This window comes from Grampus griseus (genome assembly GCF_964374135.1).
Source record: "Grampus griseus genome assembly, chromosome: 5".
Lineage (NCBI taxonomy): Eukaryota > Metazoa > Chordata > Mammalia > Artiodactyla > Delphinidae > Grampus > Grampus griseus.
Window position 1 is genome coordinate 71,462,884 of NC_138998.1, and position 13,307 is coordinate 71,476,190.

The 13,307-nt window shown below is 36.4% G+C and overlaps 1 protein-coding gene across 6 annotated transcripts in view; it reads left to right on the forward strand.

The window, feature by feature from the left end:
- DLG1 (discs large MAGUK scaffold protein 1) overlaps window positions 1-13,307 on the forward strand; it is a 284,860-nt gene that overhangs the window by 169,470 nt on the left and 102,083 nt on the right. For all 6 annotated transcript variants that reach the window (XM_082654456.1, XM_082654457.1, XM_082654458.1 and 3 more), the window contains 2 exons: window positions 372-516; window positions 12,616-12,736. In XM_082654456.1, the coding sequence (XP_082510582.1) occupies window positions 372-516; window positions 12,616-12,736 (266 nt within the window). The remainder of the gene's footprint in view (window positions 1-371; window positions 517-12,615; window positions 12,737-13,307) is intronic.

Sequence of the window (13,307 nt, forward strand, 5' to 3'; positions counted from 1 at the left end):
CACTGAGCCTGCGCGTCCGGAGCCTGTGCTCTGCAGTGGGAGAGGCCACAACAGTGAGAGGCCCGTGTACAGCAAAAAAAAAAAAAAAAAAAATTGACAAACCTTTAGCTAGACTGACCAGGAAAAAAAAAAATGACTCAAATTTCTAAAAGTAGGAATGAAAGAGAGAACATAAGGGAATACTTTTATTTATGAATAACTCTATACCAACGCATTTAGGTAACTTAGATGAAATGGGCAAAGTCCTAGAAAGACACAACTACCACTCCTATTCAACATTGTACCGAAGATTATACCCAGAGCAATAAGGGCGAAAAAAATGACATTCCAAGTGGGAAGGAAGAAGTAAAACTTTTGGGATTTTCTTTTAGGTGAATACTGTGTGTTTAGAAGAAGTTACTCATGAAGAAGCAGTAACTGCCTTAAAGAACACATCTGATTTTGTTTTTTTGAAAGTGGCAAAACCCACAAGTATGTATATGAATGATGGCTATGCACCACCTGATATCACCAACTGTAAGTCTGTTTGCTTAAATCTTGTTTCCTTAGATGTGATGTATTTTAATGAAGATTCCCAATATAAAGTTTAAACATTATACAAATATTTTTAAAAGAACTATAAAGCATTTTAACCTAATCATTTTAAAAACCAATTTTAAGTCAGAATCTTCATAATAATAAGTGGAGATGGCTTTTTCACCTTTTCACCTGTAATTTCATAGCAGTAATTACTTTTAACATTTAAGGCATTGATTCTCAAACTTTTATATAAGTAACAGTCACCAAAGGTATTTGCAAGTAATGTGGCTTCTTATTTTGTTCTAATAATTTTTGGATGGAGCACAGAAATATACTTTAGCAAGCAATTAATTCTTTTAACAAGCAGGGCAATTCTGATGCTTCTGATGCTGCTGGTTCATGGGCTGCACTTTGAGAAACAGTAACTTAAAATATTTGTAAAACCTGGACTTTTCTATACTCTCAACTGTGTGAGCATAGATATTATCTTTGTACTTCAAACTCTTAGTGTATTACCTAACTCTGTTTGTGCACAGTACAATTGTATTGCCTAGAAATGAACTGTAATGAAAGTACTTATAATTTTAAGTTTCCTATTTGATTTTCTTTTTTAATGTACAAGCCGAGATGAGATTTAAATATATTCTTAATGTGTTCATGTTGTTTGAAAAATGAAAGTTTTATTTGTTTGGTATGTTGAGTCAATACTAGAATCATCCATGTGTAATAAAGATCATAAATGTACTCTGTAATCTGCTTTTCCAAGTTTTCCTTTTTTAAATTGTAGAATTTTAAAGATATTTGTGATTTTGTGATTTTGTAAGTGGCAATGTTTCCAGTTTTAAAATGTCAAAAAGTTCATTACAATCATTAATCATTAGAAGCTAAATACAAATTATATTTTAAAGTGTATATATACTGTCCTCAAGTGATGCATCTTCATTATCTGCTCATTGATTCATTAATTACTCAAGTATAGCTGAATTATTCTCTTAATAGTATTCAGTCTTTTTAATGGACAGAAATGATGTCTTATACATCATTTGTGTCAGAAAAGAACTTTACTACTTGTTTAAATTTCTTCCATATATTTGGTCTTTCACAGAAGCTTTATATAAGGACTTGATGTATTTTATTTGTTATTAGGAGATGCAAATTCAATGATGAGCTCTTTTATTCACCAATTTAAATATTATTTATTATGCTGCTTTATCTGTTCAAGACAGCTATGTCCCAGTTGTTCCACAGATTGAGAGTTGGCATCCTGATTATGGCCAAATATACAAATAGCCAGGCTGCTTCTTAAAAATGTGTTGAACTGGAAAAAATGTTACTTTTTATTGAATTATCTCTTTTTATATAAAATAATATGACATTTAAAAAATGGCAGAGCTAGTCCTAAAGAGTAGTAAATAATGATTGTTTTCCCTATAGGCATATGTAGAATATTTCGTCCCTTTTTTTCCATCTGTTATTGAACTAATAGAATATTGTGAAAAAGTTGAAGTTTACCGTGCTAGTTCAACTTCTGTTCTGTTTCTTTTCTTATGAATTTTGTTGTACACTTAACAGTCCATGCTTATACTATAGACGCAATTCATAAGTAACTTATTATGTGTGTTTTAAAAAGCATTTGTATTTGAAAACTTTTTACATAAATGATTTTTACCTGTCAGCTCTTGTGAAGCCCTTGCCATCAGACTATTCAACTTACCTGCCTGTCCCTTATGTTGTTAGTCATGTAGTTTCCTCCTCATCAATCTGGCTTTAGTCACTGAAGATTTTAGTGTCAGGTCCATTGTCCTTTGATACACATTCACATTGTCATTCTTAGTGATGTCCAGGCAAAATGCACACTGATTCATTCAACAACCTGGCTTCTTCGTTGATCTCCTTCTTTCTAGCTCTCCTGCCCTCCACTCCAACTCAGATACTTGGTTCCAAGACAATAATTTAGATCTTATCATCGTCAATACCTTCACCACCTCCAAAATCTTGATTTAAATCATCCCATTCTCTGACTACATCCATCAGTTTATTTACTCCTGTTCTAACAATTCATTCTCATTTTGACCTTCAATCATTTGACACCATTACTTGGTTGTCCCCTTGTGTTTCTACTTGTCTACTTTTTTTTAACTTAGCCTCCTTGGTTTGTCGTGATATTCACTTCATTGCATATATCTTCTACTTTCTTGCCCTCTCCATCTTCACTGGCAGAATCCCAACCCTGGTTCAACCTGCTGTCTTCATCCATTCCTGCTCCCTAAAAAGCAGAACATGCCTAGAGAAAAGCACAGAATTGTAGTTTAAGTTATGACCATAAATCTCAGATGGGGTCACACTCCTATAGCTGTAATCCACATATGGATAATAGACAAAATATGGTACCCAGGAATAGAAGGAGGTTTATTACTGAAAAAAAAAAAAAGTTCATCGGATCTGATAGAGAACATAGTTTCTTTGATGATATTAAAATTCTCATGCTTTTGCATTTATATATCTTTTCACTTTTATATTCTGTTCAGGTGGAAGGCCTTGTTAAACTTCTGATTTGGCCACTGCTCTCTTCCTGCTTTTACTTTAAGCTCTTCCACTTGGCTTCTTTCCTAAACTTTGGAGGGTTTGGGTCATTAATCTTGGTATCTAAGGACAATAATTTAGCCTCCCTTGTTTTGCAGTTCTCTGAGGAATCTTTTTACTTAGGATTTGGGGTATAGGAAATAGCACTGTTTTAACTAATCATTCTTTGGGCAGTCATTTCTTTGACAGGAGCATTAATTTTTAGTTCCTGCCATATGAGATACTATGCCTTACATGTGAGAATGACTCCTTCAGAAAAGGTCCATTGAATAAAGGCACAGTCTGGATATGGTAGGGAAAAGGTACATTTTCTGGCTTGAGCAGTTGACCGAATTTCTTGCCCAGTTGGGTTTTTTTGTTTGTTTGTTTCAGCCAAACTTGATAATGCAGCAAAGAAATTTGAGTAAAAAATCAGTAAACTCTAGACTTTAAATGGCCAGTGATTATAATGGTTCACGTGCATGTCTGTTGCTTTAGGGCAACATGCCGGTTCACTTGAAAATCACAGATATTCTTACCTATCACCCAAGAAAGACTTTGGACTTCAGAAGAGCCATTGGTAGAAAATCCTTTGGCTCAAATGCAGAAGAGTATCTTATATATGAATTGGATGGGAAGAAATTGCTATTGGAGACTGCAAACGTATAAAATCAAAGATGGCTCTGGACTTCTAAGCTCTATACTATTAATAGACATTATAGACTTTTTCCTGTTTGTATGATTACAGAAAGAGATGTATAGATGCTATCTCCTTTTTTTTTGTTTGTTTTTTTGCTGCCTCCTTTTGATAGCACATAATTGTTTCCAGTACACCATACTTCCAGTCACTACCTACTGTCTTTCACTCAGGTTACTTCACTCATATATGTAACCTATCTGGCCACTGTAGTAATTTGAAGTAATGATCCTTGCACTTTTGTTTTCCCAGTGGGTGTTATAATGCTTTGTGCATAGAAGGCACTCGGTAATGTAGTGAAAGAAGAGATTCATGGTTAAATAATAAATATTACAGCTAGATTTTGAAATGCCTAGTAACTTTATCATAGTTAATACCTCAAGAAAGTTAAATATTGTTTCTATGTGTTACTGATAGTAATGCACATAATTCAGATGTGTTGTGCTTTTGGAAGTTACAACTGAAATGTGTTGCTTACCTGGGTCAGGAATAGCTTTATAATTTTCTGTTCTTAGCTCTCACTAGAATTACAGTCGATGAACTCTAATGATGTTTTAGGGGTTTTTCTGGTTTTTTTTTTTGCGTTACGCGAGCCTCTCACTGTTGTGGCCTTTCCCGTTGCGGAGCACAGGCTCTGGACGCGCAGGCTTAGCAGCCATGGCTCACGGGCCTAGCCGCTCCGCGGCATGTGGGATCTTCCCGGACCGGGGCACAAACCCGTGTCCCCTACATCGGCAGGCGGACTCAACCACTGTGCCACCAGGGAAGCCCTATAATGATGTTTTTTATTATTGAAATGAACCGATAAATAATGTTTGCTTATTTTTTATTCCGGTTTTTTACCAGGTTTCCATTCTTTTATGGTGCATTAAAAAGAATAATTATAAATTGGGTTGGCAGATCTGAGCTGGTGTCAGGGCATGTCCTTTTTATTTTTAATAGGCTTTATATTTTAGAGCAATTTTAGGTTCACAGAAATATTAAGCAAAGGTACAGAAATGTCCCACCTGCATAGCCTCTCCTATTACCAACATCTGCCAGAGTGGTACGTTTGTTACAATTGATGACCCTACATTGCCATATCACTACCCAAAGCCCATAGTATACATTAGGGTTCACTCTTGATGTTGTACATTCTGTGGGTTTGGACAAATGTATAATGACATGTACCCACTATCAGTATCATACAGAGTAGCTTCATTGCCCTAAAAATCCTGTGCGCTGCCTATTCATCCCTCCCTCCCCTCTAACCTCTGGCATCCACTGATCATTTTGCTGCCTCCATAGTTTTGCCTTTTCCAGATTGCCATGTAGTTGGAATCATACAGTATGTAGCCTTTTAAAATCTTAACTTTTTACACCTAAAACAACACAACATTGTAAATCAACTGTACTCCAATAAAAATTAAAAACAAAAAACAAATATGTCATGTTTTACTTTTCATAAAATACATTTTAGATAATTTGATTAACATTTCCAATTTACCTGAAACTCACAAAATGGCATTGAATATATCACGTATGTCCAATTGAAATACCCAAATTACACCAAAAAGCCTCAAACTCCTTAAAAACAATTAAAGTAATTAATTAAGCCCTCTGCTGATTTTGTCAAATTTGAGATAACAATTCAGTAAATATTTTAAAATATAGCACAGGCTAAAGTTTTCCATAAACTTTTGAATTAAAGAAGGCCTAGATGTTTGAAAAAAACAAACAAACCTTCTTTCACGTAGTAATGTGCATGAGTTTTTAACTCCTTTGGGTAAATAACCAAGGAGTGCAATTGCTGGGTCGTATGGTATGAATATGTTTAGTTTTATAAGAAACAGCCAAATTGTCTTCCAAAGTGGCTGTACCATTTTGCTTTCCCACCAACAACGTATGAAAGTTCCTGTTACTCCACATCTTCACAAGCATTTTGTGTTATCAGTGCTGTGGTTTTTAGCTATTCTAATAGTTATTCAGCAGTATCACATTGATTTAATAAGCATTTCCTTGATGTCATATGATAAGGAGTATCTGTTCATATGCTTATTTGCCATCTGTATATTTTTTTTGGTGAGGTGTCTGTTAAGGGTCTTTGGCACATTTTTAAATTGGATTGTTTGTTGTCTTGTTGAGTTTAAGAGCTCTTTGCATGTTTTGGCTAAAGTTCATTATCACATATATTTTTTGCAGATATTTTCTCTCAGTCTGTGGCTTGTCTTTTCATTCACTAGACAGTGTCTTTCACAGAGCAGAAATGTTTAATTTTAACGAGGTCTACCTTGTCAGTTTTCTTTCATGGATTGTGCCTTTGGTGTTGTATCTAAAACACCATTGCCAAACCCAAGGTAATCAAGATGTTCTCCTATGTTATCTTCTAGGATTTTTATAGTTTGGGGTTTTACTATGTCTGTGATCCATTTTGAGTTAATTTTCACATGGTTTATATCTAGATTCTTTTTTTTTTTTTGCATGTGGTTGTCCAGTTGTTCTAATAACATCTGTTGAAAAGACTGCCTTTGCTCCATGGTGTTTGCCTTTGCTCCTTTATCAATGATCAGTTGCCTATATATGAGTCTATTTCTGGATTCTCTGTTATATTCCATTGATCCAATATTTTCCTTTTCTTTTGCCAATATCACACTGTCTTGATTACTGTAGCTTTTTAGGAGGTCTTGAACTCAGGTAGTATCAGCCCTCCAACTTTGTTCTTCTGTTTCATTATTGGGTTGTCTATTCTAGGTGTTTTGCCTCTCCATATAAACTCTACAATCAGTTTGACAATATCCACAAAATAACTTACTGGTATTTTGATTGGGGTTGCATTGAATCTGTAGATCAAGTTGAGAAGAACTAATAACATCTTGACAGTATTGAGGCTTCCTATCCATGAACATAGGCTCTCTCTCAATTTATTTAGTTCTTCTTTGATATCTTTCATCAGAGTTTTGTAGTTTTGCTCACGTAGATCATTAGATTTATACCTAAGTATATCATTTTAGGGGATGCTAATGTAAATGGTAGTGTGTTTTTAATTTCAAATTTCACTTGTTCATTGCTGGTATACAGGAAAGCAGTCAACTTTATATATTAACCTTGTATAAAGGTTAATATATACAATATATATAATATATCTTTCAACCTTGCTATAATTGCTTACTAGTTCCATGAGGTTTTTTTGGTCAGTTCTTTCAGATTTTCTACATTGACAATCATGACATCTACAAAGACAGTTTTATTGCTTCTTTCTCAATCTGCATACCTTTTGTTTCCTTTTCTTATGTTAATGCATTAACTAAGACATCCTTCACTTGCTCCTAATTTTAGTGGTAAAGCTTCAAGCTCCTCACCATTAAGTATTATGTTAGCTGTAGGATTTTTGTAGAGTATTCTTTTTTTTTTTGGCGGTACGTGGGCCTCTCACTGTTGTGGCCTCTCCCATTGCACAGGCTCCGGACGCGCAGGCTCAGCGGCCATGGCTCACGGGCCCAGCTGCTCCGCAGTGTGTGGGATCTTCCCGGACCAGGGCAAGACCCGTGTCCCCTGCCATCTCTCAACCACTGCGCCACCAGGGAAGCCCGAGTATTCTTGATCAGGTTGACAGTACTCCCCACTATTCCTAGTTAACTGAGAGATTTTCGTATAAATTGATATTTTGGATTTTATCAAATGCTTTTTCTTCATCTATTGATATGATTATGTAACTTTTCTTTAGCCTGTTGTTGTGATGGATCATATTGTTTTTTGAATGTTGAACCAGCCTTGCATACCTGGGATAAATCCCAGATGCTTGTGGTATATAATTCTTTTTATATATTGTTGGATTTGATTTGCTAATATCTTGTTGAAGATTTTTTCCATTTATGTTCATGAGCGATGTTGTTCTAGAGGGTTTTTTCTTATGATTTCTTTGTCTGGTTTTGTTAGGATAATGCTGGCCTCATAGAATGAGGAGGTATTCCCTTGGCTTCTGTCTGCTGGAAGAGGTTATAGAGAATTGGTGTAATTCCTTTCTTAAAAGTTTGGTAGAACTCACCACTGAAGGTTATCATTATGGATTCAATTTCTTTAATAGATATAGGCTTGTTCAGATTGCCTGTTTCTTTTTTGTGAGTTTTGGCAGATTGTGTCTTTCAAGGAATTGGTCCATTTCATCTAGGTTATCAAATCTGTGGGCATAAAGTTCTTCATAGTACTTACTATTCTTTTAATCTCCATGGAATCTGTAGTGATGTGCCCTCTTTCATTTCTGTCTTCTCTCTTTTTTTCTTAGTTAGCCTGGCTGGAGGCTTATTGATTTTATTGATCTTTTCAAAGAACCAACTTTTAGTTTTATTGATTTTTTTTAATCTGTTGATTTCCTGTTTTATTTATTTATTTATTTTTAATTTATTTATTTTATTTATTTATTTTTGGCTGCCATCGGGTCTTCCTTGCTGCACGCAGGCTTTCTCCAGTTGCAGCAAGCAGGGGCTACTCTTCGTTTCAGTGCGCGGGCTTCTCATTGAGGTGGCTTCTCTTGTCGCAGAGCTCAGGATCTAGGCGCGTGGGCTTCAGTAGTTGTGGCGCGCAGGCTCTAGAGCGCAGGCTCAGTAGGTGTGGTGCACGGGCTTCATTGCTCCACAGCATGTGGGATCTTCTTGGTCCAGGGCTCAAACCCATGTCCCCTGCATTGGCAGGTGGATTCTTAACCACTGCACCACTAGGGAGCCCAGATTTCCTATTTTTAATTTCATTGATTTCTGCTCTAATTTTTTATTATTTTTTTTCCTTCTGTTTACTTTGAATTTAATTTACTCTTTTTCTAGTTTTATTAGGTGGAAGCTAAGATGATTCATTTTAGATCTTTCTTTTTTTTCTAATATATGCATTCAGCACTATAAATTTCCCTCTAAGCACTGCTTTTGCTGTATCCCACAGGTTTTTTTTTTTTTTTTTTGCGGTACGCGGGCCTCTCACTGTTGTGGCCTCTCCCGTTGTGGAGCACAGGCTCCGCACGTGCAGGCTCAGCAGCTATGGCTCATGGGCCCAGCCGCTCCGCGGCATGTGGGATGTTCCCGGACTGGGGCACGAACTCGTGTCCCCTGCATCGGCAGGGGGACTGTCAACCACTGCGCCACCAGGGAAGCCCCTATCCCACAGATTTTGATAGGTTGTGTTTTCATTTTCATTTAGTTCAAAACATTTTTAAAATTTCTCTGGAGATTTCTTCTTTGACCCAAGCGTTATTTAAGAGTGTGTTTGTGTTATTTAATCACCATGTATTGGGGGATTTTTAGCTATCATATTTTTATTGATTTCTAGTTTAATTTCACTGTGGTCTGAGAACGGACATTGTATGATTTCTATTTTTTTTTAATTTGTTAAGGTATGTTTCATAGCCCAGAACATGATCTATCTTGGTGAACGTTATGTGGGAGCTTAAGAAAAATATGTGTTCTGCTGTTGCTGGATGAAGTAGTCTATAGGTGTCCATCATATCCAGTTGATTAGTGATGTTACTGAGTTCAGCTATGTCCTTCCTGATTTTCTGCCTGCTATATTTGTTCATTTCTGATAAAGAGGTGTGGATTAATCTATTTCTCTTTTCAGTCTGTCTGTTTTGGCCTCACATAGTTTGACCTTTTGTTGTTAGGTGTTAAAGATTATCATGTCTTCTTGGAGAACTGACCACTCTATCATTAAGAAATGCCTTTCTTTAATCCAGATAATTTTCCTTACTTTGAAGTCTTCTCTGTCTGAAATTAATATAGCTACTCCTGCTTTCTTTTGATTAGTGTTAGCATGGTATATCTTTCTCCATCCTTTTACTTTTAATATATAGGCCTTTATATTTAAATTGGCTTTCTTGTAGACAGTATATCTTGGGTCTTGGTTTTTTGACCCACTCTGACAGTATCTGTCTTGGAATTGGTGCATTTAGGCCATTGATGTTCTAAGTGATTATTGATATAGTTGGATTAATGTCTATGATATTTGCTACTCTTTTCTGTTTGTTACCCTGTTCTTTGCTCCTGTATTTGTCATCCATTTTTTTTCCTGCCTTTTATGGCTTTAATTAAGCATTTTGCGTGATTCTGTTTTCTCTCCTTTCTTAGTGTATTAGTTACATTCTTTTACTTTTTTTTAGTGGTTGCCCTAGAGTTTGCAATATACATGTATAGTAATCTAATTCCACTTTGAGGTAACACTACAGCTTTTTGGATAGTGTGAGTGCCTTATAATAACAAAATAATCCTAATTCCTCCCTCCCATCCCTTGTATCATTGCTGACATTCATTTCATTTATACATAAACACATATACAGACATAGTCGAATACAGTATTGCTATTGTTTTGAACAAAGTGTTATTTGTTAGCTCAATCAGGAATAAGAAAAATAAGAAAAATGAGTTTTATTTTACTTTTGCTTATTCCTTCATCAGTGCTTTTCCTTTCTTTCTGTGTAACTGAGTTTCTGACCTACTAACTTCCCTTCTCTCTAAAGGACTTCTTTAACATTTCAAAAGGCAGATCTATTAGCCATAAATGTTCCCTCAATTTTTGTTTGTTTAAGGAAGTCTTTATTTCTTTTTCACTTTTGAAGGATAATTTCACAGGTGGGTTTTTTCTCTTAACACTCCACTGTCTTGCTTGAATGGTTTCTGAGAAGTCATATTTAATTCTTACCTTGCACCTCTATCAGTAAGGTGCAGTTTTTTCCCGTGACTTTTTATAGGGCTTTTCTTCCCTTTTTTTTTAATCCTGTAGTTTGAAAAGGATATGCCTAGGTGTAACTTTTCTTTGCATTTAACCTGCTTAGTGTTCTCTGAGCTTCCTAGATCTATGGTTTGGTGTCTGACATTAACTGGAGGAAATTCTCATCATTATTGTTTCAAAGATTTCTTCTATTCCTTTCTCTCCTTTTTCTGCTTTTGGTATTCCCATTACATATATGTTCCACCTTTTGTAGTTCTACCACTGTTCTTGGATATTCTGTTCTGGTTTTTTCCCCCCAGTCATTTTTTCTCTTTGCTTTTCAGTTTTAGAGGTTGCCATTGAGATATCCTCAAGCTCAGATTCTTTCCTCAACCATGTCCAGACTACTAGTAGCTCATCAAAGACATTCTTCATTTCTGTTACAGAGTTTTTGATCTCTAGTGTTTCTTTTTGTTTCTTTCTTAGAGTTTTCATCTCTCCACTTGTATTGCCCATCGTGTTCTTTATCCATTAGAGCCATTAGCACGTTAATCATTATTGTTTCAAATTCCTGGTCTGATAATTCCAACATCACTGACATATATGAGTCTGGCTCTTACGCTTGCTCTGTCTCTTCAAACTGTGTTTTTGCCTTTTGTGTGTCTTGTAATTTTTTCTTGATAGCCAGGCATGATGTACTGGATAAAAGGAACTGCTGTAAATAGGCCTTTAGTAATATGGTGATAAGGTGTTGGAGTGGAAAAGTGTTGAATAGGCCTGTGATTAAGTCTCAGTCCCTTAGTGACCTTGTGCCTCTGCAGTGCTCTTCACAGTGCTTCTCAGTATTCTCCCCAGTTCTGCTCCCTTAGGACAGGATGGCTAGAATTGGCTAGATTTGGTTATTTCCCTTCCCCCAGCTCTGTTGGGCTCTGACAAAACCCCAGCAGGTGAGGCTCTGGTTAAATAGCTTCTTCTGAGGACAGACTGTTAAGAAGAACAAAATGCTTGTAATATATTTCAAAATGGTTCCTTTTCCCCTCCTCCTGCCAGAAGCATGACAGAATTTTTCTCCAGTATTCACTGTGAGAACCTGTAGAGTTCTAGGAGGTAAAACTCACAAAAATGTGGGGCCCCTGATGATGGGGTCCCCCTGGAGTTTTTGACTCCCAAAGTCATCCGCACTGAGCCCCCAACAATTTGTTAATTACAGTTCAGGTTTACTCTACCCCAGCACTTGTTACCACAGAGATTTCTGCTCTAGTAAGTTGTGATTTTCTGTATTCACCTTTCAGTGTCCTTAATTTGGGGGACAGTGTTTTGCCCTATGACTTCTATCTTAAGCATCTAAAAAGGGTTGTTGATTTTTCAGTTTGTTCACCTTTTTAGTTGTTGTTAGGACAGAGTAATGACTCAAAGCTTCTTATATGCCAAGCTGGAAACCAGAAGTCCCTCAATTTATTCTAAAACTTTGTCAAGCATAGCTTTTTGCAAAGCTTTCGGTTTTCGTTATTCACAATCAGATTTTGAGTATACAGTTGATCATTGAACAACATGGGTTTGAACTATGTGGGTCCACTTATACGTGGATTTTTTCAGTACGTACTACAGATCTGCGGTTAGCTGAATCTGTGGATGCAGAACCATGGATATGGAGGCCCAACTATAAAGTTATATGTGCATTTTCAATTTTTTGGAGGGTCAGTGCTTCTAACCCCCATGTTGTTCAGGGATCAGCCATATATACTTTCTAAAAACATTAGTCTGCAAAATAACTTCTTAGAAGAATAAGGTTATTGTACTTAAGACTGATTTGGTTCAGTCTTTCCTATGACAGTCTTTTGATTAATCTTGCCTGGATTTCATTGTGCAGATCAGTTACTGTAACTCCAGTTACTGTAAAACTAAACTCCTTTTTAGTTCTGTTTTCTCAGAGAAACCAAATGGAATAAGTTTGCTTTACTGATCTGAATTTCTAAACTAGTTTTTACCTGGAAACTTGAGCTTCTCTAATTTTTTTACCTAGTAAATAAATTTTCTCTACCAAATTCTATTATATAGATGAGCGAATATGAATTATACATTAATTAACTTTGAAACTGATAATCCACAAATGTGGTACTAAATGGTATGTTTCCTTTTTCAAGTGTTTTTTTACTTACTTTATTTTGAAGCTTCTTCTCAGCCTGTTGATAACCATGTTAGCACATCTTCCTACTTGGGCCAGACACCAGCATCACCAGCCAGATATTCACCTGTTTCGAAAGCAGTGCTTGGAGATGATGAAATTACAAGGTAACGAACTGAATAGTCATCCTTCTTACATAAAGCCAACTATTAGATGGAGTTATAGTTAGCCAACTAGGATAGTCACAATTTTCAGGACTAATTTTATTAACAGGTAATGAACCTAAACCTTATTTTTTTTTATTGGAGGGTTCATTGAAGGGCCATAAGTGTAAAAATATATTAGAGGGCTTCCCTGGTGGCGCAGTGGTTGCGAGTCCACCTGCCGATGCAGGGGACACGGGTTCGTGCCCCGGTCTGGGAAGATCCCACATGCCGCGGAGTGGCTGGGCCCGTGAGCCATGGCCGCTGAGCCTGCGCGTCCGGAGCCTGTGCTCCGCAACGGGAGAGGCCACAACAGTGAGAGGCCCGTGTACCACAAAAATATATATATATATATTACAAATAAATCACTGCTTTTTTTTAGTGTTGCTACTTATTCTGACACCTAAAATTTACTTCCATCTAACATTACTAACATTACTCACTAACAGTTTTTTAGATTAACTGTCTTTTTTTTTTTTTGCGGTACTCGGGCCTCTCACTGTTGTGGCCTCTCCCATTGCGGAGCATAGTCCAG